Consider the following 25,729-nt stretch of genomic DNA (forward strand, 5'->3'; position numbering starts at 1 on the left):
TAAGAAAATGAAGATGATTCTTGGAATAAACTTTGGTTTACATGAAATTAACTACCTTTTTAGGGAAGATCTAATGACTTATGGCCATCCCCATTAGGATACTTTCTTTTAGGGGCACCTGGTGGCTCAGTTGGTTGAGTGGCAGGTTCTTGATTTCAGCTCAGGTCATGATCTCAGGGTCGTGGGATCAAATCCTGGCTTGGGCTCTGCACTCAGTGGGGAGTCTGCTTGAGATTCTCTCTCCCTCTCCCTCTGCCCCTCCTCCTGCTCTCATACCCACTCTCTCTCTTTCTCAAAGAAATACATCTTTTTTTAAAAAGGATATTTTCTTTTAATGCAAATCTATTCTCTTCAGACTCTTATGATGAACCACTCATATTTTCTCAAGGGAAAATAAGCAGTAGTTTCTGCAAACTTTTTAATAAAACTCTGAGTGAGTTTACTCACATTTCAGAATGCTTCCCAGAGTGTTAGCTGAGCTCTGTGATTGCTGATCGGGCAGGGTGGGTAGTGTTGCACCCGCTATACAGATGGGGAAAGGGGAGACAGACAGGTCCCCTTTGCTGTGTGAGATTTAAAGCCTTGCTCTCACACCCTAAGGGCAGGGCACTCAGCTACAAGTCACTGGCTTGGGGGGAAATTTATAAAAATAAGAGCGGAGTGTTCATAAGGGAAGTTCCATCACCAACACACCATGCTTGATAGACGCGAGCATAATATCAAACATAAGTTAAGACATAATGGACATAAAGAAATATGAATATGAGGGGTGACTGGGTGGCTCAGTGGGTGAAGCATCTGCCTTCGGCTCAGGTCATGATCTCGGGGTCCTGGGATGGAGCCCCGCGTCAGGCTCCCTGCTCAGCAGGGAGTCTGTGTCTCCCTCTGCCTCTACCCCCCAATCGTGTGTGTGCTTTCTCTCTCTCTCAAATAAATAACTAAATAAAATTTTTTTAAAAAAGAAATTGAGCACGAACATAAAATACTTTAGCCAACATAAGCACCTGTCCATATTTGGTCAACCACTCAGCCTCCGGAAGCTGGCAGTTTCTGCGTCTTCATAAGGAGGATGACAGATCGCAGAACTAAGCACAGGCCCGTCATAGGCCGGCACGTGGTGGTCACCATCACCACCTGCCGCCATTATTTTATTAAGTGCTGTCCTGCCCTATGGCTTCAAGCCCAGTAAACTCTGTTTGGAGGCCAATAATGAAATGCAGCTTCACTTATTAACTCTGGTTTTCAGGAAAAGTCACCCTTCATTTAAAAAAAAAAATGAAAAAAATATCCTGGAAAACTCTCCATTTAACGCTCTTCAGCTTCGCATTGCACAAACGGACAGACCGCGGAATGAGTGACAAGTGGAAGTTCCCTGGAGGCTTAATTTCTAGTTCTCATTATGAGCGAGTTTGAGCACTTTTCCATTTATTTATGCACCACTTTTTTTTTTTTTGTTTCTGTGAGCTTTCTATCTGTCTTGGTCAGGATATCATCATTCTTTCTTTTTTCTTTTCTTTTTTTTTAATTGAAGTAGAGTAGACAAATCTATATTCAGCGGTCACCACGATAAGTGTTGTGTCACATTATATACAGTGTTATTACAATATTATTGGCTGCATTCCCTCTGCTGCACCCTTCCTCCCTGTAACTGGAAGCTTGTATGTCTATTTTATTTTATTTTATTTTATTTTTTTTAAAGATTTTATTTATTTATTTGACAGAGAGATAGAGAGCACAAGTAGGCAGAGTGGCAGGCAGAGGGAGAGGGAGAAGCAGGCTCTCTGCTGAGCAGGGAGCCGGACATGGGGCTCGATCCCAGGACCCTGGGATCATGACCTGAGCCGAAGGCAGCCGCTTAACCGACTGAGCCACCCAGGCGCCCCGGAAGCTTGTATGTCTAAATCCCCCTTCACCTCCTTAGCACATCCCCCCACCCCGTCCCCTCTGACAACCACCAGTTTGCTCCCTGTATGAGTCTGTTTCTGTTTGTCTTTTGTTTGCTTTGTTTTTTAGATTCCATATAGAATTGAATGGACAGAAAACATGTGCTATATATACGCAATGGAATATTACTCAGCCATCAAAAAGAATGAAATCCTGCCATCTGCAATGATGTGGATGGAGCTAGAGGGAATCACACTAAGTGCAGTAAGTCAGACAGAGAAAGACAAACATCCTGTGATCTCACGTACATAAGGTTGTCATTGCTTCTCTATTTCCAACCCTCCCCCCATCTGTCATTTGGATTTTTACTTTGCTGATAATATTCTCTCTCCCTCTCTCGTTTGTCATTCAAAAAAATTTTTTTCCCCTTAAGTCAAATTCACCAGCATTTTCAGAAAATATTCCCTCCTCTCAATTTACAGATGACTTCACTCCTGTTTTCTGCTAATCCTTCCATGGTTTCAATTTTACATTTACATTTCTGTATTTTTTTTATCCTAGTGTTTACACTGAAAATGCGTATGATTTTATCTTTCACTGTTGGGCTCTTCAATGATCTCAAATCTCTGTATAAATAAGTTTATTTCCCTCTACCGATTTGATGTGTTGCCTATATTGTACTTCAATTTCTGTCTTCAGTTGCCTCTGGGATTTCTATTTGGTTCCATTGAGCTCTTTGTGGTCAGTGTAACACAGTCTGAATTACAGAGGCATTAGAAGTTATTTTAAAACTACCCAGGCTTATCCATTACCCTTGTCTTTCGGAGTTTTCCTGGCTAGTTACTGCTTGCTTGTTTTTCCAAGTAAACTTTATAACTAATTTATTTAGCTCCACCACAAAACCCAATCAACATAATAATGTTGAATCTTCACATCTAAGAACATGGCGTGTCTTCCATGTGTACAATTCTATTTTTGTGTGTCCTTGTGGTATTCTATAATTTTCCTTATAAATGCTGTGGATGCTTCCTATGAAGTTTTTGCCTAGGCTCTATCTATTTATCTATGTCATGAATATATTTCCTTATGTTGCACTGAGAAAAAACATCACACAAATGAGCAATGCCCACTACAAAATTTATGCTTCCATTCTTTCCTGTAGAAAAAGTTAAAATACCTAGCCCATTTGCAATAAGCAAAGAGGTGTGAGCAGCCAAGCCCTCTAGTGTAAGTAAATAGATTTCCCACTCGAACACAAATGTAACTTATAGAGTACATTAAGTATTAGAAGACATTTTCCAATAAGTTGTGGCCAAAAATTGAGACTATGATTGCAGATTAATGCATCAATGGACATTTCAAACTATTATCAGTTGATTTAAGTCTATTTCATAATAAAGCAAATGACATTGCTGATGTGGTCATGGCAGGTAAAGACTTGCCTAAGATTATACAACTAAAGGGGCACCTGAGTGGCTCAGTCAGTTAAGCATCAGACTCTTGATTTTGGCTCAGGTCATGATCTCAGGGTCATGAGGTCGAGCCCCACGCTGGGCTCTGCACTGGGTGTGGAGATTGCTTAAGATTCTCTCTCCCTCTCCCTCTGGCCCTCCCCTACTGCTCACAGACCCTCTCTCTCTCTCTCTCTTTCTAAAAAAAAAAAAAAAAAAAAAAAAAAAAATCCTTTTGAAGTGTAGTTACACAGTTTAGGAACTGGTAGATTTCAGGAGGGGAAAGAAGGCCGTGTGGTCCCCAAATCATCAGCTGCTCCTGAACGTATGGAAGCGATTCCAGAGGGTGTAAATTCAGTTAACGTAATTCTTGAATCCTCCTGATTGTGTTGACAGTACAGAGAAGTAGGAACTAAAAGACCCCACAGCTTCTAAATGTAGCATGGGCAGGGAAACGGGAAGCCATACACAGCTTCATGCATCTTTTAGACTGAACATACAAAAACCAAACAACTAAACTAATCTACAGTCCTATTTTCTAGAAGGTCCTATGAAGCAGTGAGTAGCCCACCTCGTTAGCAAGAAGCACCTGTGGGGTTGGTACTCACGTTCGAGCCCTTTCCCAAAGCGGACTGTGAGGTGTCCTCATCACTGTCCAACCCGGACCGCCTGATCTGCTCCGCCTGGAACACAGACACACCGCACGTTATCTCCAGGTCAAAGTAAGACCAAACAAAAAGTCATCCTCGGCGATTATTACAACACAAAACCAGCGTGGTCTTCAAGGCAGCAGGCTCTGCACTGGGTGGTTGTAATCCACGGCCACGCCCCTCAGGGCAGGAACCCCAAAGCCCCGAACCAAAGTGCTCACTGATCTGAAAACCAGTTTTGAAATCCATAACTCAAGGGAGGGGTTTTCCTTTTGCTTTTTCCCAAAAGCGTATCTTTAGCTTAGAAAACATATAATATGAAAACAGTAGTTTCACGAGTCTGAGCTGATGGAATTTGCTCAAAAAGCCAATTCATTGACTAGTTTTGGGGGGATTTCTGAGTTTTAAGTTCGGTTTACCACTGTGCTGCTCATTGAGTATATACAGAAATAAATCACCAAATATCTCACTGTCTGTCCACAAAAGATAAACAGTAATGACATCTTACTTCATTCTTCAAGAGGACATTTTGCATGACGGCGTGCTGGCCACCAGCTACAGAATCACCAGGTGCAACCGGGCTGCCAACCTGACCCCTCAACATGAGAGTCTTTGGGCAGATGACCCCAGGATCCCATTATTAACCTAGGTCTTAGGGTGATTCTTAGGTACTTTTTCAAAACCTCTGGGTTAGGGGAATAAATAATGTCAAAATTATCATGTTTTTAAAACAGTAAAATAACAAAGTTTTAAAACAAGGAAAGATACACACCCTCATCTACTTCAGCCAAAATGAAATCCCTCAAATATATCCTCTGTGGAGATCTTATACACACACACACACACACACACACACACACACACACACACACACACACATTTTTTGCTTCAAGCAGATATTGTAAAGACCTCCTTTAGCTTTAATCACCTTGATATTTCTCCATTCTTACCGTTCTGTCCTCTTGAGACATTTGTGGACTACCTGACATCGTAAGATTTTAGAAACCATGTAAATAATGATTTCGTCCAAACCCTCTTAGTATTAGTGCATGAAAGTGGAGTTCTGGATGTGTCAAGCATTACAGTGTGAACGGGTGAGGAAGAGCCAGGGCTCGGGAAAGACAGGCTGGTTTGACCTCGGACAGCCACTGGCCCGAGGGTCAGCTCAGGGGGACGCAGCCTTCTTTCCTGCACCTGTGACATGAGGTGGGTAGCACCTCTCTCACCAGGCTTCTGGAAGATGAAATGAAGTTGCACTTAGCATCTGAAACCATGAAGCGAAGAAAACAAGGAATGAAGAAAAAACAACAAATAATCCGGTAAGGATATAACAACATAAGAGAAGTCTAGAGTACTTCTCTTCACTTCACTTACATAGTGTAAGTGACAGGAAGAGAGGGGGTACATTAGAAAGGAAAAATAATCCCAGCTGGCCAAGACGGTGCCAAGATGGCAGGCAAGACAGGAGTCCCTGCAGCCTGTGGCATTTTCCCGGGGTCCTCCTGGGGTGGTGTCCCTGAAGAACCCTCAGAAGCTGGGCAGTCTCTAATCTCCCACACCTTAGGCAATCTTATTTTACTTAAAGCAAAAGCATTTCTCGACTTTTTTTTTTTTTTTTTTTTTACTGGCTTTGCCTGCAGTTTCCTCTCTCAAAAAGAGGAAGACACAAGAGGACCCTTAAGATCTCAGTGCGAGGAAATGGTAGGTTTTACTCTGAACTGGTGCCTTCAGGATGAAGGAGGATGGCGGGGAGTGCAGTCCTGGCAAACTTCACCTCCCAAATTTTAGGAACCAAGACACGCAGCCTTGATAGAGCAAAGGGAAATTCAGATGTAAAAGTCTGAATCTGTAATTTCAAGTAAACCTGACCAGAGAGAAGGGAAAGGAGGGGAGGGGCGTGGGGAAGGGAGGAAGGGAGAAAAAGGGGGATGGGAGTGGTAGGGGAGGGGAGAGAAGAGGAGCTGGGCGGGAATGCAAGATGGGGAGGAGGAAATGCGAGGGATCTAAAGGGAGACATGTGGAGCACAGACTTTCAAAGGGCATGTCGAAACATAACGACCAGTAACAAAAAGGAGATTCACAAAATCAAAATCAAAGCATCAGGACATGGAAGAGAAAATGAGCTAGCTGCGCTGTGTGTGGGGAACTGCCAAGGGCAACAGACACCTGGGGTGGTCCAAGCTCCCGATCCTAGCCTTCACTCCTGGGGCTCACCGTCCTCCGTCCTCTGAACCACGAACTGCCACTGGCCCCGGGGGCAAGCACCAGTGCTGCAGTCTGACCGACCCAGACCTAAGCCCGGACCCTGAGCACGGTGTTTCTCTGCATTCACTGTCCTCATCAGCAGAGGGGTGAATCCTCCCACCTCTCAGCCTCCGGAAGGTGGGGAAATGAGATGCGCAGCCTGGTGTGCAGGCGCACGGGTCCCCGCAGAGGGCAGGGGCGCCCTTCTGCCAACACCAGGCTGCCCTCCCACCCTGCTTTCACCTGTATACAGGTGGACACTTCCAAACCGACCTGATGGTATCAGAGCCTAGCATTGGCTAGAACAATTTTGTCTTTTTCAGTCCCACTTATTAGTAAGGAGAAACTACCAGATACTAGCCAAACACACCATTTAGACAAATATAACAGGGACAACGAGCAGTTTCATTTCTTGGTAGTGAGAGGGCATTTGTGGTTTTGGGAATTTCAGAAGTGACTGTAAAAATCTTCAGTCTTATTCTCCGTACTATGGCCTCACTCTACAACAAGGCCTCCAAAAGATGACTCTAAGATTTATTCAATAAAGACCAACAACATCAATACATTTAACTTATCATGCAGGATAGTCCAAACCATACTGGGAAGACCAAAGCCCATCTAAAATTTACTAGCAAAAGACCCGTTCAACAACTGACACCCTTCTCCAAAAAAAGGCCCAAGAGCAGCTCTGAGAGGCTTCGCACGTTAAACAGGCTCTAAAGGCATTTCGTTTGTAGGAATATGGATTGTCTTCTATAAATATGCGCTCCCTCATTCATTCATCAATCCACAGGGTGTTTCCTGAGCCACAGCTTCACACCGGGTACTGCGCATGCACCGGAAGCGAGCGGCCGCTTCACACCGGGTACTGCGCATGCGCCGGAAGCGAGCTGCCGCTTCACACCGGGTACTGCGCATGCACCAGCGAGCCGCACTCGCGACCTCGTGCCGTGCTGGCGAATACAATGCTACCCCCCAGCTTTAGGAATCACGTGTGGAAATATGTCAGCCACTTTGGTGCGTATGGATAAGCTCCCTTTCACCTGAAGGAATGAATACTCCTAAAAATATTTAGAAAGATTCCAAGATAGGGTGAGTACAAACATCCCAAGCAACTACTTTTCCATAATGCAGAATCCAACGTGTATTTAATCCATTACCTTACTACTGCTTCTTTTATTAACTTTGAAAAATCCCAGAAATTTTTTCTTCTCTTTATCTGTCTCATCATTGCCAAGCGATGATTTTCTAAAGGTTTCTGGGGGAGGGGAAAAAAAAAAAGGGCTGTTATTATCAGCATATGAAACGAGATTAAACAGCACTCTTTAAAAATCTCAACAAATGAATCCTCCACTCTTAAACTTCCAGTTTTTACAAGACAGTAAAACCACCAACTATGCCTTTCAAAGCATTTCGAGCCACCTCAAAGCCTCCAGCCCCATTTATGAAATCACTGAAGTTCTTATAATAATCTTCAGTGATTTCGGTAGCATTTTTCTCTGAGTGGGACTGAACCCTGTATGTGAATGAGAAAAACAAATAAAAAGTTCTAGGGCAGGACCGTCCACTAGAAAAATTGAGCCACACATGCAATTTTACATTCTCTAGCAGGTGCAACTTTAGTAATGTGTTCTATGTAATCCAACATATCTAAAACGTTATCATTCCATCACATAATTGCTAGAAAAATGATGAATGAGAAGTTTTAAATTCGTTTTGGCACTGAGTCTTCAAAATGCAGTGTGCTGGTCACACAGCACAACTCGGTTTGGACTGGCCACACTCCAGGTGCCCACAAGCCACACGTGGTTCACGACCCTCGGGCCGACAGCACAGTCCTCAGGACCGGGACATCTGTGTGAAACGTCTGCTTTAAGAATTGCGAGTGAGGTGAAAACACTAAACAAAATAAATCGACAACTTTCTGGCTTGAAGAGCCCCACTCATGTCCAGACTATGGAATAGCAGCGATCGTTTACCCAGGTGGTATCGAAATAATCCCATGAATCCACAAGACTGGCATCCAATCACAAGAATCTAGGATTCACGTTTCCAGATTTGTGTTCCTCGACCTCAACCAGAATGTTTTCCTTTTTGATTACATTCTCCAGGGGGCCCATTTCTCTTTCTTCTATTGTTTCGTTATTTTTGGGCTCCAAGTCTTTGCTCTTCTTTCTTGGTGTTTTCCTCATCAGAAGTTTAGGGCTGGAACGAGCCCCGTCGTGTTCCAGATGGGGAACTGCCAAAGGCAACAGACATCTGGGGTAGTTCAAGCTCCTGAGCCACATGGTGATCTTAGCCTTCACTCCTCTGAACCACGAACTGCCACTGGCCCCGGGGGCAAGCACCAGTGCTGCAGTCTGACCGACCCAGACCTAAGCCCGGACCCTGAGCACGGTGTTTCTTTGCATTCACTGTCCTCATCAGCAGAGGGGTGAATCCTCCCACCTCTCAGCCTCCGGAAGGTGGGGAAATGAGATGTGATTGGATGCGATTCTTGTGATTCATAGGATTATTTCGATACCACCTGGTAAGCTCAGGTAACCGCCTGGGACACATGGTGCCCCGCCATCTCTGATTGCCATAATTCACTGGCTTGCTGACGCTCCAGAGGCCACTCCAGGCTTTTTTCATGAATGGTTCTTCTCTTCCAAGCACACAGAGATGGCAGAGGGGAAACATTTAGGTGTTCCTGAAGGATACAAAAATGAATTTCCCCCGCCCACTGCCAACCGCTAGAGAGCCAGATGGGCAATGCACAGGTAGAACATCTGGACTGGGGTTGTACAAGTCAGCTGTGAAAATAGCAACCCAAAACAGGTATACACATCAGTTAACTTCCTTATCCGCTGCCCTAGAATTTCATACTCCAATCAGAGAACACACATAAAAGTCAGGATGCTACTAATAAATGCATTAACACGAATACTGTCCACCCAACAAAGTAAAACCTAAACACCTCTATTCCTTAAATCACTGCGTAAGTGGCAAAGGCTCAGGTTTTAGTACTGACAGCCAAGGCTCTTGGTTATGTGCAGTGGCCCCAGCTGAGCCACTAGCACCCTCCACATCACACGACATCCAAACCAGTGAGCGGGGCAGCCCCAATCCCAAGGCACGTGTCCATGCACGTGCACGTACGGAAGTGGATCTCATGGCTGATCACATTGTGATCCTCCACGCGAAGCACAGAGCTATGGAAATTAATAGCAAGTATACTACAGAGTAAAGCTACGTATAGGTAAACAGCAGTATGCCTTAATATGTGTATCCATAACTAATCATGTTTTTAGAATTGAGTGATAGGTGAACACAGACATAGTAAAATGTGTGATATCATAGTGCCCGGCGGGTGAACGAGAGAGAGAAAGTGTTACGGGCACATAGGCAATGACACCAACCACAGAAATGACAGACTGATCAGAAAACTGTCACAGAATCGAGCCTCTTTTTTTCTCTTCCTGAACAGGGACAGAGGCTGGTCTGGATGCCCAGGGACAGCCCAGGCGCTGGAGCCTGCCTGCAGTGACCCAAGAGGTGTTTTCTTATGTGGCCACAGGTTGTTGGCTCTCTGGAGGCAGTGGGGGCCCCAAGCAGACGGTCTGAGGTATAGGGGCAAGGGACTGGCGATTTTATACTGATAGGGGCCTTCTATGAGGCCTCTGGGACCCAGCAGACAAGCAGGAGGGTCAGCTTGAGAGCAGAGCAAGAGCGCTTGATGTTCCTTGGTGTTCCCCATCAGGTAAAGGGGCAGCAGGTGCCTGCCACACATCAGGGCGGTAACTCTTCATGGAAACACAGCCGGGCTGGGAGGACACAAGCATCAGGCCTAGAACCCGTGGTTCCAAACACACGGCAATTTGAGCAGGAACCTGATTTTCTTTCGGTTTTCTCTCGTGTACTAGAAGTTAAATAGCAATCAAAGTGTAGGGGACGACATGCTCCATCTCTAAAAAAGCACATACTCTTTGAAGTATGGATGTGATCTGGAGAATAATATAGATGAGCTGAACAGTGCAAGGGGAGGAAAGGGGCTGTGGGGGCTCCCGAATACCAGCGAATCCAAACCGTTCACTTTTCCAGAGGAGAAAACGGAAGGTCAGAGCCGTTCAGTGGCCAGAGCATGGTCACAAGCAAGTCAAGGCCAGAGGAGACCCAGGCCTGCATGGGTATCCTTCACACAGGCAAGTTGCTGAGTTCGGGTCCCCGGCAGGAGCCCGGGCACACAGGAGTCTCGACCACCTGTCTCTGCTGCTCTCCGTCTGCCTACAGCCCCAAATCGAACCGATCCAGACTGAAGAAGGCTTCACATGCATGACTTCCCTGCTCAAAACAACTACCACTCATGGTGCTTCTTAAAAGAGAATCTTTCTGTTTGCAATATCCATCTATACGGTGCGATGGGGTCCATAACCGATGAGGGCTATGGTCAGACGCAACATGCATGGCCTGTGGTTCCAGACCAATGTCCACTTTTGTTCCGTTACTATCTTTTATGTAAGAGATAAATACTCATTAATGAACTTTGTGGAGACAGTGTGTGTGCACGTGTAGTCCAATAAATTCACATAAATTCCAATATATGATATGCATCTGTGTGCACGTATATATAAATATATATGTACATATATATATATATATCTGTGTATATATGTCAAGTGTATGACAAATAAGCATCAGAGTAAATTCAGAAGCTGGACTGATCATCTGTATACTTGTCTATGACAGAAAAGATTACATTTCACAGTCTATACCGCCCAAAAGTCTGCAGCAGACAGAACGGACCTCAAGGGCAGGTGAGCACAGTTAGAAAGGAAAACGGTGTGTCTTCCGCATGTGCCGCTTCCGCTCGCCCTGAAATTCCGTGTTCCTAAAGGATGCATTTTCTACCCCAACCTCCTTCATTTGCTCAGCCACTGGAACCGCACAACAAATCCCCACACGAGGGACATTCTTCTCTCAAGCATCCACGGAGTCAAGAAACCAAACCCAACCTACATGTCAGCTGACGAGATGCCCCTAGAAGGGCTGCAAGGCACACCTGCATTCCTTCAGACCCTGCGCGCAAATGCCACGTCCATGCATCACCCTCGTCCAGAGCCATGCAAAGCCAGGCCGGAACCGGCTCACCGTACCTTGACAGCTCAGGGAAGGCTCCGACTGGGTTTTGGTCAGAAGAACTGGAAGAAGCAGGCAATGAGAGAGCGAGGTCAAGCCCCCGAGCTGCAGCAGCACCTGACCGTGGCCACGGCCCCTCCCTGAGCCTCGGAAGGGGGTTGCCCGGGCCCCTGCAGGAGAGGCCAAGGGCCGAGCAGCCTGCGTTCCTGGCCCTGGATCTCCTAGAGCCCGTAGCTGCCTGGCTGCTAAGGTGCCCCATGGAAGCAGGTGGCAGCAGAGCCTTCTGCTGTTTCAAGCTGCCACCACCAGGCATTGCAGAGGAGGCGGGTCTCTGCCTAGCGACACCTCTCCCCCCTGCCATGGTCCTCGTCCCTTGGAGCGGCTGCTTGCGGGGGAGGGGCCGTAATGCAAGAGGGGCCAGAAGGGGAGGGCTCCCTACGGCATCTTCCGGAATGTTCTCCTTTCTCCTCAAATACTTGACTGCCCGTACGGATAAAGGCATTTGGCAGGGATGATAATCAAAGGCTTCACAGCAGGCGTGGCACATGGCCCAGTATGGTCCAGAGGAAAGGGATGTTGGCCACTGGGCTGGAGCAGGTCACCCGCCATGCTGGCTGTTGTGCCTTTATTTTCCAGGGAGGATGCTGGGAAGGGTCCCCTTTCCCCAGAGGGAAGGATCCCTCGGAGGACGCCCAAGGCAGTGAAGGGCACTCAAGGCTCAGGGCTCAGGTGCTTCCAAATCTGACAGCACCTGTATCCTGCCCTGCATGGGGATGGAAAGAGGGAGCCCTAGACCTATGGGGGTCCCCTCAGCTCTGTGCTCTGGACGATCGTGAGCTTGTTGGGATCCACTCCTGCATGGGGCGGCAAGTTTTAGGACTCTTCCCGGGAAAAAGGTTCCACATCTACCTTTCAAGATATATCTGAGAATTGAAAGAGTTGTTTGTGTAAGCCTTTTTTTCTTTCACATACTTGAGTAGGACAGTCTTCCTTCCCTTTCTTTCTTTTTCTTTCTTTCTTTTTCTTTTTCTTTCTTTCTTTCTTCCTCTTTCTTTCTTTCTTTCGCCAAATGAAGGCTGTTTCCAAAGAGGCACAGAAACCAAATTTATATAGGGTTGATAGAACCAGACAGACATACCCGCTATATCCAGGCCCATGTAGCAGATGCTGGGAATAATCTTGTCTGAGTTTTAAAAAGATGCTGCATAAAGCACAAGATGTATTGCTCTCAAATGTCAGAGCACTTTTTTTGAAGGACTAGATAGTCTGTGCATCTTACACGCTATTGAGCTAAAACGCTCTCTTGAATGTCAAATGAGACCAGGGGTCCAGAACCTCTCCAAGACTCGGGGGAGGAGAGGAGGTTCCACTATGATCACTGGTTTTGCAATAAAACCGATAATAAGAGGGGCACCTGGATGGCTCAGTCGGTTAAGTGTCTGCGTGCTCAGTAGGGAGCCTGCTTCTCCCTCTCCCTCTGCCGTGCCCCCCGCCCTGCTCATGCTCACACACTCTCTCTCTCTCTGAAATAAATAAATAGAATCTTAAAAAAAAAAAACCTGGTAATAAGAAAAGCAGATTTTCTTGGAAGAATTTGAAACAAACAGTAGAAAAACATGAAAAAATGGAATGTATTTCAACAACCCAACCTACTCAGTATTTGTGGAATAAATAAAAGGCCACAGATATCAAACAAGCCTCGTGAAAATAAGGCACTTTTATGAAGTTCATCTTAATAATGCTAAGGTCAAGGGATATTCATTTATTTTTTTCATTCAGTCATTCATTTATTTATTTTGGTCTGACAGCTGTTCCCAAACAGTCCGCGCATTGTGTCAATCAGGGAACTCTGCTCCCACACACATCGGTCTCCTGCCAACGCCGACCTCTTGAGCGGCCATTCTCCCCAGCGGCTCGGGGCCCTCAAGTCAAGTACCAAGTTCACACGAGGAGTAAGTTGTCTCTGGCATCGATGGTGAGGAAGACCAAGGCAGCATCATGAGCTGTGTTCAGGGACTGATCTCATGAACTCTGATGCGGGCAGTTTTAGAAAAAGAGCTACATGTGTTTTGCCACTGTTTTTTGTGTGTTGCTTTTTTTTTTTTTTTAAATACAGATTTTATTTCTTTATTTGAGAGAGAGAAAGCATGAGCAGGGGGAGGAGCAGAGGGAGAAGCAGACTCCCCGCTGAGCAGGGAGCCCGACACAGGACTCGATCCCAGGACCCCGAGATCACGACCTGAGCCGAAGGCAGACACTTAACTGACTGAACCACACAGCTGCCCCTTTGCCACTGGTTTTGATGATGAGCAATGTTTGAGACTTGGGGGCAGTTACCAGCAACTGAACAAAAAATCCAAGAGAAGACGGCTGACGTGTTAAAGAGCTACTTCTTTACTTACCTCGCCGCAGCTCACAGGAGATAGGGTGATGCTCAGGATAGGCTCAGGATTGGGGGGCAAAGAGGCACAATTACAACAGAGGGCCATGGGGGCAGAAAATAAACCACATTTATTTTCTGCCCACTTCCACAGTGCCTTGGACAGCATTTGGGTTGCCTGAAAATTCGGGTACCTGTGTCTACTGGGGACCTCGAGTCCTCACAGGCGGTGGGCATCCGCTTCCTGCCTGTGCTCTTACAGGGCAGGTGCCAAAGACGCAAGGGGGCCTCACCTCGTTTGTTGTCCCACGCATAGAGCTCCTTTATCCCCAGCTCGTTGAGGGACTTGGAAAGTTCCACCTCCTCCCCGGCAATGTTGTCCCGGAGGAGCACCACGTGCTCTGGGCTGACTTCACACTTCGCACAGATGACCGGGAGAATGTTCTGGAGCGGCACCTCGGGGCTCACACGCACGATGGCCTTTTGGGTTCGCAGGTAATTCACTACCAAGCGCACAGATTTCTGGAAGAACACCCGGGATGAAACAATTCTGTAAATGTGGGCTTCACCCGCTGCTTGTGTGCAGGAACTGATGACGGCAAGATTTTGTGCAGCCCGAGCCCTTTGTCCAAAACTCAGTGGGTCACGGGGGGAAATGCCGTACTGAAAAGTGAACGATAAACACCTGGAACAATGAACTTCCCTTAGAATCTCTCACTAAGGAACAGACTGCTAACAACACAGGAGAATGGACATCGTGAGGGGTCTGGATTTATAATCTAACACCTATGCTGCCTTTCAAGGATCCCAAACAGACCCGACACAAAGCACTTACCTAGACTTTGTGAAGGAAAAGAGTTTGAAAGTGGCATGAACAATTCAATTTAAAGAAAAAACCCTAAAAATACCCAAGATATTGAAGTTTTAGTTAAATAGCTAAGAGACCCACATAAATATATTAATATCTATGTAAATATATATAGTGTGTAAATATGTCTGTGTACATACGTTTTATATATATATATATATACACTACACACATATATTTAAGCTACAGAAATATAACTGACATACAACAGACATACATGTAATAGACACGTAATGATGGAGATCATAATCAGAAAACAAAACAAGCAGTGTAACTAAACCTGATTCTGAATGTCTACCGATACACTGGCCATTGGGAAAAAAAAGTAATATGCCACAGTTTCATGCAGTCAAATTTTTCCTGGCCTTTACTGGCACAACATTGTCTGAGAACGCTGGAGAGGGGACCACGGCAAATGTGGGTTGAATAAAATCTGACTGAGGTGGATCCATGCCCCTTTCCAGAGTAGAGATGGCACCAAATAAAATTTATTAAGCCCCCCAAACCTAAAAGTTGATAGAAGATGAACTGTTGGCCACATCGCCATTTTTAGAAGCAGAAAAATCTAGTAAAAATTCCCAAGAATCTAAAAGCGTTTAAATGGGGCTAAAAGATCCACAGCAAAGGTTTATGAAGACATCCCATAAGCAGCTGGAGTTCATTTTAATCAATAATCAAAAGCCTGAAATACATCTATGTATAAGATATGCTCCAAGGGCAACGAGTAAACATTTCTGACATCGGTTTCTCAAAAGGGAAAACTCCTGTTTTTCCTCTCTCCAGGAAGAAGTTCGAATCTTCCCCCATTTCCCCATGGCTTCCTTGCACAGGAGGACCTCCAGAACAGAAGGAGAATCTCTAAAACTAGTTCAACAAGGTATCGGCTGGTGACTTGCGGTTATGTAAAGTTAAATTGATTAACATTAAATACAATTAAAGGCTCAGTTTCTCAGTCACACTAGTTGCATTGCAGCTGCTTAATATTAAGTCTCATGTGGCCAGGGGTGACCGCCTTGGAGAGTGCAGAATGATAGACCATTTCCATCTGTGCAGAAAGTTCCAACGGCTAGCTCTGCTCTAGACAGATTCCTCTTCTATAATAGCCAAAGGAACAAAGATACAACCATGAATATTATTAAAGTTGGTTAATTTCCATCTTCTAAAAGAAGCTCAGTTTAGGGCCTAACTTTGCCTAGCAGGGAGGTAGAAATTTTAATAGCTGTCTGCATGTGTTGCTCAGATAAGAGGGGCTCCACCAGCCCCCTTCCTCAGCACCTCGGCCACGGGTGTCTGCATATGCCCTCAGATAACAAAGTGTCCCCCACCCCCGACCCGCCCCGGCCCCGGTCCTACTGACCTCAGGTGCCTTGGGTGGGGCAGGCTTCACCTTCTCTTCGGGAACTTTCTCTTTGAGAAATACAGTGTGCACATTCAGGGTCCCAACTAAAGTATTTGGCTTAAAACTCAAAGGCTGCTGGGTTTCCGAAGACCGGATCTCCAGGGCATGGTGGGACGGATTTAGGTGGTTCTGAAGACAAAGTTCAACCAGTAGGTCCATCATTGCATGGCTGAAAAAGGGAAACAGATCACATTAATTAGGATTGTTTTTGCACTCTCCCTTTGGTTAAGCTGAGTAAGGGTCAAACCCATGCACCAGTAGGTGAATGAGCAAATTGGTCATGTGTATGTGGTCATGCAATCACAGCTCATGAATTCCTGGCTCACGACTGGACAGCGTTTCCTAACATTTCCAACACTAGTAAACAACATGCCTGAAAGAGCAACCACCAGAGCTGGGAAAAGAGTTATATTTGTATTAAGTCCATGGATATGTTGACTTGAATCCTACAAGGTTAATTAGCACAAGTTATATTAATAAAGACTAAATTTTCAGTGGTTCATCAATATAATGTCTCCTAAAAACTGACAAATTTTAAAAGGTTTTATTTATTTATTTGAGAGAGAGAGAGAGAAAGTGCAGGGGAGAGGGGCAGAGGGAGAGGGAGTCCCAAGGAGACTCCATGTTAAGCACAGAGCCCAACTTGGGGCTTGATCTCGTGACCCTGAGATCATGACCTGAGCTGAAACCAAGAGTCGGTCACTCAACCAACTAAGCCACCCAGGTGCTCCCAAACTGAAAATTTTAAGTCGAAGATGATAGCTAAAAAAAAATTTATGCCTTTTTAAAGACAAAAAAAACACAAACAAAACCTAAGAAAATGACCTTGTTTGAATGTCAAAAACTGTCATCATGTCCCCCACCACAGGGAATTGTTTACCAAGGGAGGAGAGTTAACAATTCAGATTACTCCAAAGAATTTCCTTTGCCTCTTTTATATCTGCCTGGCAGAATGTTTTTATATTTAAAGCTGATCTCTCTTTCCCTAAATCTCCCAAGCAATAGAGAATATGCCTCCATGAAAGCATAGGTCTTTCCTGTGACCTATTTCTTAATCAGTAACTGACATGGCAATTATTTCTGGCCATAATTATGCTTTCCAGGTGTCTGGGGGTCCGGGGGTGCGGACTGCAGACTCGCAGTGCTTCTGTAAACACACAGGTGCCCGGGTTGCCCTGATGCAGCCCGGCACCTGTCACTCACCCCGAGGGCTGTGGGCTGCTGGAGACCCTGGATCCAGACAGGAGAACCACAGGGAAAGCCCCAAGCCAAAGTGAGTCCCTTCAAAGTGCCCTACTTCTTATTCAACTGCTACAACTGAAAATTAATCATAATGCTTGGATCGACACGATTTTATTTATTTATTTGAGAGAGAGAGAGAGAGAGAGACAGACAGCAAGAGAGAGTGAGAGAGGGCACAAGTGGGAGGGAGAAGCAGGCTTCCCGCTGAGCAGGGAGTCTGATGTGGGACTTGATCCCAGTCCCCGGAGATCATGACCTGAGCCGAAGGCAGACGCTTAACCGATTGAGCCATCCAGGCGCCCCTTGGATTGATACAAAACAACTCAGCATTTCCCCTGGGTCCCTGGACTCTGATGGGGCATTTGTGGGGCCAAGGCGGTGCGCAGGCTCACAAGTGCCCCAGCGCACACGGCCACACTGGCTAATAACACTGTAAATACTGTAAACTCCGATTCCTTCAGCTCCGGGGTAAAAGTCATCTTTATTCCAATCACAAGCTTCATGCAACGCAACAAGAAGGCTCCAAGGCATGATGACATTCCACTGAGAAGTCTCAGTACAGAAAACAGACTTCTAACAATGCTAAAATGAGGTCCTATTATTTGTTACCGCTCCCTGTGTATCCATGATGTCACTCATGTGCTCCCCCTCCTTGTCACCCAGTCTGAGAGGTGAGGTGTCCAGGAAAAGGCAGAGCGAGCTTGGGACCCTGGTCCATCTGATGCTCGCTCCTTTCCCACAAATAAACTGTCAAAATTTGAGTCAGTCTTAGAATGTAAATCACAAAGAACACAAAAGCTACTAATGTTACTTTCTGTTCTTTGAACCCACTAATCAGTAACATGTTTGAAACAGTGAATTAGATGCTCTGAAAAGGAGCAGTCAGCTCTGGAGCAGGGTGTATTTTTCTCCATCACTGAGAATAAACCCATCCTGCTATCATCGAAGCCAGTACTGATTAAATGTGCTAGCACAGTGATGTACCCATTTTCTGGCTGAATAAATAATGGGCCGCCCAAATCTCTGCCTTGTGTGTCTGGTGGATTTCCCCCCCAAATCGCCTGATCCATTCTGGCTTTCGATAGTTCATTTAATGCAGGATGAGTTTCTTCCAGTGACATTCTCAACACTTGGAAATGGAAGCAGTTTCTCAACAAAATGTTTGGGGGGAGAGAAGAAGGAAAAGTTCCCAAGCAGAAAATTCTATGTGCTGGGGAACTATCTCCTCAAATTTACTATTAAATTTGGGGGAGGAGAAGGCAAAAAAGAAAAAAAAAACCAGAAACAAAAAACACTAATATAAGAGCATGATCATAAAACCCAACACCAGATGCCCAGCCCGGCCATCATATGTGCTTAAATGGTATGAAGAACACAAAGTCTATTATCAATTCAACTTAGACAAGCAAATCGGACACCATCCTTTCCCAGTGGAAGAACCCAAGCCAGGACAGAGGGTTTCCCACAAGCAAGTAAGGAAGTTTTGGGGTGAGAGGAGCTCAGGTTTTGATAGCTGTCTTGCTCTCCTTCGGGCCGTCTGCATCTGTGACTCCCGGAGGGATGCGGCATCCTGATGAGGACCAAAGTTGGGTTGCACTTGAGAAGCTCGATATGCACCAGTCCAAACACAAGGACCTGGGTCCAAAAGCATGAGCTCATCTTGCAACGCTTCCTGCAGGGTCGGCCACTCTGTGTGACCCTGCCCCAGGCTCATTTGAAACACGACCCCATTTACTACTTTTCCACTGCACGCTGCTTTTTAGGATCACGTCCATGCAAAATGAGGTGGGGGGGAGGGGGGTTAGACTTTCTGCCACTTTTCACCCCACCAGTGAATCTGCTATTGGCTGGCATTTAAAAATACTAAATTCCCAAGAGTATGCCAGTTCTTCCAAAACGTCTTTGATGCCACTGGAAAAATCTACCCAGAAAGAGAGGAAAGGCAAAGCATAATGGCAGCACCCAAGGATGGACAGAGGCACGGCCTGGTCCCTGCGGGCTTCCTGTATGGATGTGTAGAGCGCAGCCTGCAGAGGTCAGTAGTGTCTCTAACCGGGTGTCAGTGTGCACCTTCCGCAGGGTCTCAGTGGGTCCCTATGCCACTGGGCCACAGGAAAGAACTTTCCAGAGACTGGAAGAGGTTGCCTACTTACTCGTACACATTCTCATCACCTCCTGAGCCTGACAGTTCCTCACCTCGCACCTGCCCTTGGATGCAGCGGCACCTGCCTCGGATCAGCAGCTCTGCACACACCAGCTCTGTGAGGTGTGGGCATCCTTCCCATATCAGCAGGGCAGTTCAGTGAAGGCACCTGAGGGGAGCTGCCTGGGATGGAGTCTGAGCACCACCATTTACCGATTCTCAGACCTGCCTCCCTGTGCCTCAGTTTCCTTACTGGTGAGGGCATACAGACAATGTCCACCTGTTAGAGACTTAAATGAATGAACACTTGTGAGGTAGTGAGCACAGCACCAGGCATGTGGTAAGGGTGATGAGTTTGCGAAATACATGAGTTCATTCGTTCCGGTCTTTTCTGTTTGGGGATTCTGTGTGGTGAGATGTTTTACGTGGCTCAGAGCAGAGCATCTCCTGTCTGTATGTGGCTAAACTCCACCCTGCTCTCAGCAAATACTGAGATATCCCAACACTCGAAGTAGCATCCTTGAGACTGCACCATCAAATTCCCCCAATCTTACAAAGAAGGAAAGCAAGGCAACTAGACACCCTCCGAATGTCAAAAGAAGAATCAGGTGTACTAAGAAAGTTGACTAAACCATCACTGCTAAGAATCCAAAGCACATCCCCTGGACCTCGGTGGACACCCAGCATTAACACCGCTATGAACAGAACTGTGTCCTCCTCAAAGTCATGGTGAATCCCTAACACCCAGTGTGGCTGTATTTGGAGACGGGGCCTCTAAGAATGTAATTATGGTTACATGAGGTCATAAGGGTGGCACCGATCGGACAGGATTAGTGTCCTTACGAGAAGAGGCCCAGAGAGCTTATTCTGTGCACCCACAAAGAGGAGGTCATATGAGCACTTGGAGCAGTGATGGCTGCCTATGAGCCAGGAAGACACCTCAGAAGGAGATCTACCCACTGGCACCTTGACCTTGGGCTTCCAGCCCCCACAGCTGTGAGGAAACATGTCCTTTGTGGCAGCCCCCAGTCTGTGGTATTTTAAGGCAGCCTGAATAAGACAAAAACAAACACCATTTGCAGTCTCTCTCTCTCTCTCTGATCCCAAGTAACAAAGAGGACTGGCCACTCAAAACCACATTGATGGCGGTCGAGGAGGGTCATGAGGTGGGTCTCTGGGGCTTTCTCTCCCAACTTCTCCTCAACATCCTTCCCCCCCGCCAACCTCTTCAATCTGTTGTACCCCAAAACGCCTCTTAAGTGCTCAGAATGTAGGAGTGAAATTGATTTCCTGGTATTTGTGGTGATCTCTATTTTTAAGCTTAAAAGTATTTAAATTTTTTTGTACATCTTTTTTTTTTTTTTTAGAATTTTGGTAATATATTTTATTTACCCAATATACATCTTTCTTTAAAAAAACAAAACTATTACTGCCCAAATGTTTATAGACTTCATGAAACATTTTGGCAGGAGTCTGGCTTTGATAAGAAAAAGCTGATGTTCTTTCCCAGGCGGTTCTTTCTGAAATCCTGGCAGAGGGCCAGGCAGAGGGATGGTCAGCCTGTGCCCATACCCCCGCCCCAAATGCAGAGGCGCTCAGGACCCGAGGACATGAGCAGGCTCCTGGGGACCACATGGCTGGGACAGGGAAGTCAGGGAGGCCGCGCCCTATTTCCGTCAAGCTGGGCCAGGTGACGAGTCGCCCCTCTCTGGGACGCGCTTCTAGCCAAACCGCAAAGCCCTCCTGCGGTCAGGCCGTGGAGGATCATTCCTGAGCTGCAGCACTAGCCATTCCTACAGCTCTCTTCCTTCCGTCGTGCAAGCGCGACCCTGGGCTCCCTCTCGGGGACCGTGTGCTCATCCTGGTACCTCTAGCAGAACCGGTGGCATGCCCTGCAGCTGGGGTTCTCAAAGACTAACCTTTAATCCGAAAGTCTGGGCATGGTCAAAGTCAGATTGCTTGGCCTCTCTCAAGGTTTCTGAATCACTAGGACTCGTCTGGGAATTTGCATTTCTACCAAGTTCCCAGGGATGCAGCCGCTGATGGTCAGGGACCACGCTTTGAAAACCGATTTACTCCTTGTACTCATGAAATGAGCATTTAGTACAAATGTGCTGATTAGATAAATGGGTCCCTCAATGCTGAGTTTACAAGTTACATTAAGGTAGCTAGTTCTGGGGGCCTCCGGGTGGCTCAGTTGGTTAAGTGTCTCACTCTTGATTTCGGCTCAGGTCATGATCTCAGGGTCCTGGGATCGAGCGCCTTCCTCAGCGCAGAGTCTGCTTGACCCTCTCCCTCCGCTCCTCCCCCTGCTCGCTCTTTCTCTCTCGTTCTCTCTCTCTGGAATAAATAAATAAAATCTTCTTTTAAAAAAGGTAACCACTTCTGGATATGATGTTAAAATGAACACACTTAATTTGCAGGTACAGTCAAATCCTAAACTGGTTGAACGTAGCTTAGTTTCATATGTGAAACCAAGGCCAAGATGTTTCCCCAAGCCATGAGCAGGGCAAAATCTGGCTATCAAGTCAGAGCAAGTCCTGGGAGAAAGTGCAGTCTTGCAGCTTTCTGTGACATCCAAGAGGTGGCCCCTATGGACGAGGTCGGGTGCAAAGGAACACACAGGCAGAACACCCAAAGGACAATGGAGAGACCAGGAGATGGAAGAAGCCACAGGCAGAGAAGTCTGTGGGTCAGAGGCAGGGGTCTAGGTTCAAGGCTCGAGTCACCGACAAGAATCTGGTCTCAGGGAAGCTTGGGTCCTCAGGCTGTCAAGTGAGGCCAGAGGGAACCAGAGAGCAGCAAAATGGAAAGGGAAGGGGTACCTTCATCCCATGTACAAGTCAGAAGCCGAGTCATCAGGATGATGGCACCAAACCCCCAAATCCTGGGGGCTCACCCTCACAAAACCCAAATGCCTCTTGGGGCCAGACAGCCACCACGGTCTGCAAAAGTTGTCAGTGTGTGATCTAGGATAGACTGGGGTTATGCCAACTGAAGAGACTAAGACTTAGAGAAGTCTAAGGCATTCAGCTTTTCAAACTGCTCAGAAGGCAATGCCAGTTGGAGCATCTAGTCCTAGAGAGAAACGTGCAGAGGCTGGGAGCCTGACAGTTTTTCTGGCTATGTGTGACGTCACGAGCTATTACCTGGACAGGTGTGGACAGGTGATATCAACACGAGGTGCATACTGGTTAGATAGATTCCTACCATGGTAACTTGTGCTCTCTCTTAACTTTGACTGCATCACCTTTGACCTTTATCTTCAGAGTCTGGTGCCTCCTGTGTCCAGGTCAAACACAAGCACACCTTTGCTGAGTGCTTCGCACTTGGCCGGTGAGTCAATGTGCCTTTTTGGGGGAGCTGGTACACAGCCCAACTATCTTTAAAGTTAGGTTAGTGTTTATTTTAAATGTGCACGTGCAATTTGGATGCTATTATTTTGTAAAGATTTATTTATTTTAGAGAAGGGGGAGGGGCCGAGAGAGGGGGAGAGAATCTCAAGCAGACTCCACGCTGAGCATGGAATCTGAGGTGGGGCTCCATCTCAAGACCCTCGGATCACGACCTGAGCCAAAATCAAGAGTTGGACACTTAACGGACTGAGCCACCCAGGCGCCCCCGGACGCAATTTTTAATAGAAGACCACTGTCTCCTACATTTGAGGAAAATTAATGTTCTGACAAGTCAGTTTCCTTATGACTTGCCTGGCACTGGAACACAGCCTTGTGTCCCTGGTGGCCTGCATAATCTTATTTGATTGAGACCCGGGGAGCTCAGGAATGACCCACACGAGACTCACTAGCACACAGCCACCACCCCGTCCAGGCCCGTGTAATTCCCCTTCTCCATCCATGTTCCAGTAGCACTGAATTCCCCATTCCTTGCACAAAATGGTCATCTTGTAAATGAGATTTATGTCCTTCTGCTGCTCGCTGGGATATCTTCCTCCCAGTTGCTTCAGAAAAGTTAGGTGTTAGGTATGTATTTTGCTCAACGAAAAAAAGACTATTTTCTTTTCTCTTTCCTTCCTTCCTTTACTGACGGGTTTAGCTGTCAGTGTAAACGTGCACTGGAAGCTGCATTTGGAAAATTGATTCCTCCCTTCCTTCCTTCCCTTCCCTCCTTTTCTTTCTTCCTCCCTTTCCATTTCCTTTCCCTTTCTCCCTCCCTCTTCCTTCCTTCCTCTCTCCTTCTTTTCTTTTTCTTTCTTTCTTTCTCTTTTTTTCTTTTCTTTCTTTCTTTTCTTCTTTTTTCTCTTTTCTTTTCTTCTTTTCTTTCTTTTCTTTTCTTTTCTTTTTTTTTCTTTTCCTTTCTTTTCCTTTCTTTTCCTTTTTCTTTTCTCTTCTCTTCTCTTCTCTTTTCTTTTCTTTCTTGTATATTAGGATCCCACAAAATGAGAGTTCCCCTCTCTGTGATGGGTATCACACCAAATCCCAACCAGGAATGGCACCTGCTGTGAGCCATTAAATAGTGGGTTTAGCAAAGAACACACCTTTTCATGGGAGCAGCACACAGGTGATAACCTGTGGTTGCCCCATCACCATGCTATTTGCTCACAGCAAAGATTCTTGGGAAGGAAATCCAGTAGTACCTGGAGTCTGATGATCATAGTCTGCATGTGACAGACATTCTGTCACTGTCAGCTTTCAGCTGCTCTTAGGTTTCACCCAAACAATCAAGGGAATGAAGCCTTCATAGGGCAGAAGCATTTCAGGGAGGCAGTCACTAAAAGCAGGGATGATCAAACACGTTCCCCAGGCTGATGGGAAATATGGTTCAATGAGAGCCACTTCTAGCCACAGTGACCAGAGCGGGCTGCATGTCCTGGGCATTTTTTTCTGAGAGGATTTCAGGGCAGTGAAACTCCTCTGTGAGGTACTACCATGGTGGACACATATCATTATATGTATGTCCAAACCCACAGACATACAGCACAGAGAGTGGAGCTGATGTCACTGAGGGGCTCCAGGTGGTGATGATACGTCTGTGCAGTTTCACTGATTGTAATGGGCACCCCTCTCTGCCAGGGATGTTGATAATGGGGAGATCGTGAGTTGGGGGGGAAGGTATGTGGGAAATCTCTGTACTTTCCTCTCATTTTTGCTAGGACACTGAGACTGCTCTAAAAAAAATGAAGTCTTCTAAAAAAAGATAATCTTCAAACAAAAATGTAAATCAAATTAAACCAAAGCAACCTGTCAGCCAGTTATTTAGAGAACTGTCTTCTCCTGGCTGACTCCCCAGCACCAAAAATGCCTTTTCTAACATCAACTCCTTAACTCGCTGAATGCCAGAGAAGAGCAGGCTCCGTTCAGCTCGGGAGCCATGATGAGCAAGAGGCTTTGCCAACACCTCAAGGGGGAGGTCGGATGAAGGACACCCCCAGAGCTGATGGGAACTCACAGCCTCCCTCCGCTCCAACCTGGAGCAGGTGAGCTCTCTCCAGAAGGAATGTGCAGACCCAATACCATGTTATGAGAACCTGCGCTATTTTATAAGCATCGAGACCTAAACAAATCCTGCACAGTCGTAAGTGTGTCTGTCTTGAAGAATCACAGGAATGAACACCGAGGGAGATTTCCTATATTCTGCAAAGGGAATGTTTGCCTTTTCCTGCCCCGGGCCCCTTGGGTATGTGTACTAACATGGAACTGACTACCGCATCAAAACAGCCCCAACACTCTAGAGATTGACACGGTTTATGAAGCTCTCTTTTGCCTAAGGGCATTGTCTCTCTCTCTCTCTCTCTTTTTTTTTTTAAAGATTTTTTATTCATTTGAGAGAGACAGAGCGAGAGCACAAGTGGGGGGAGAAACAGAGGTAGAGGGAGAAGCAGACTCCTTGCAGAGCAGGGAGCCCGATATGGGGCTTGATCCCAGGACCCTGGGAGCATGACCTGAGCAGAAGGCAGCCACTTAACTGACTGAGCCACCCAGGAGTCCCTAAGGGCATTGTCTTTTCAAAGATCTTCTCTTTAAGTGTGCCCCAATGTCCCTATGCAGTGCTAATAACACCATTCCTAATCATAGGCCAGAGCATTTCCCTTACGAATGGCCCAGAATATGGGGGCACCTTGGTGGCTCAATCGGACTCTTGATTTTGGCTCAGGATCCTGAGATCAAGCTCTGTGTTGGGTTCCGTGCTCGGCGGGGAGTCTGAGATTCTCTCTCTCCCTCCCTCTGCCCCTCCCCTTGCTCTCTCTCTAAGGTAAATACATAAATCTTAAAAAAAAAAAAAAAAAATGACCCAGAACACGAATTCTCATGTCCTAATCTCTGTAAGAACAGACTGCGGCTTTTATTTAAGTTTCCGAATCCAAAGGAAGCTTTAAAAAAGAAAAAAAAAAA

General features: G+C 46.3%; 1 protein-coding gene across 1 annotated transcript in view; it reads right to left on the reverse strand.

Moving 5' to 3' along the window:
• Nucleotides 1-25,729, reverse strand: part of COBL (cordon-bleu WH2 repeat protein) — a 180,434-nt gene that overhangs the window by 129,420 nt on the left and 25,285 nt on the right. The window contains exons 4-7 of the mRNA XM_088018680.1: nucleotides 15,953-16,163; nucleotides 14,021-14,249; nucleotides 7,390-7,487; nucleotides 3,944-4,018 (exon numbers count right to left, since the gene is read on the reverse strand). Coding sequence (XP_087874806.1) covers nucleotides 3,944-4,018; nucleotides 7,390-7,487; nucleotides 14,021-14,249; nucleotides 15,953-16,163 — 613 coding nt within the window. The remainder of the gene's footprint in view (nucleotides 1-3,943; nucleotides 4,019-7,389; nucleotides 7,488-14,020; nucleotides 14,250-15,952; nucleotides 16,164-25,729) is intronic.

The sequence above is a fragment of the Eumetopias jubatus genome, unplaced genomic scaffold (assembly GCF_037043125.1).
Source record: "Eumetopias jubatus isolate StellerSeaLion01/CBP00866 unplaced genomic scaffold, mEumJub1_p1.0 scaffold_14, whole genome shotgun sequence".
Taxonomy (NCBI): domain Eukaryota; kingdom Metazoa; phylum Chordata; class Mammalia; order Carnivora; family Otariidae; genus Eumetopias; species Eumetopias jubatus.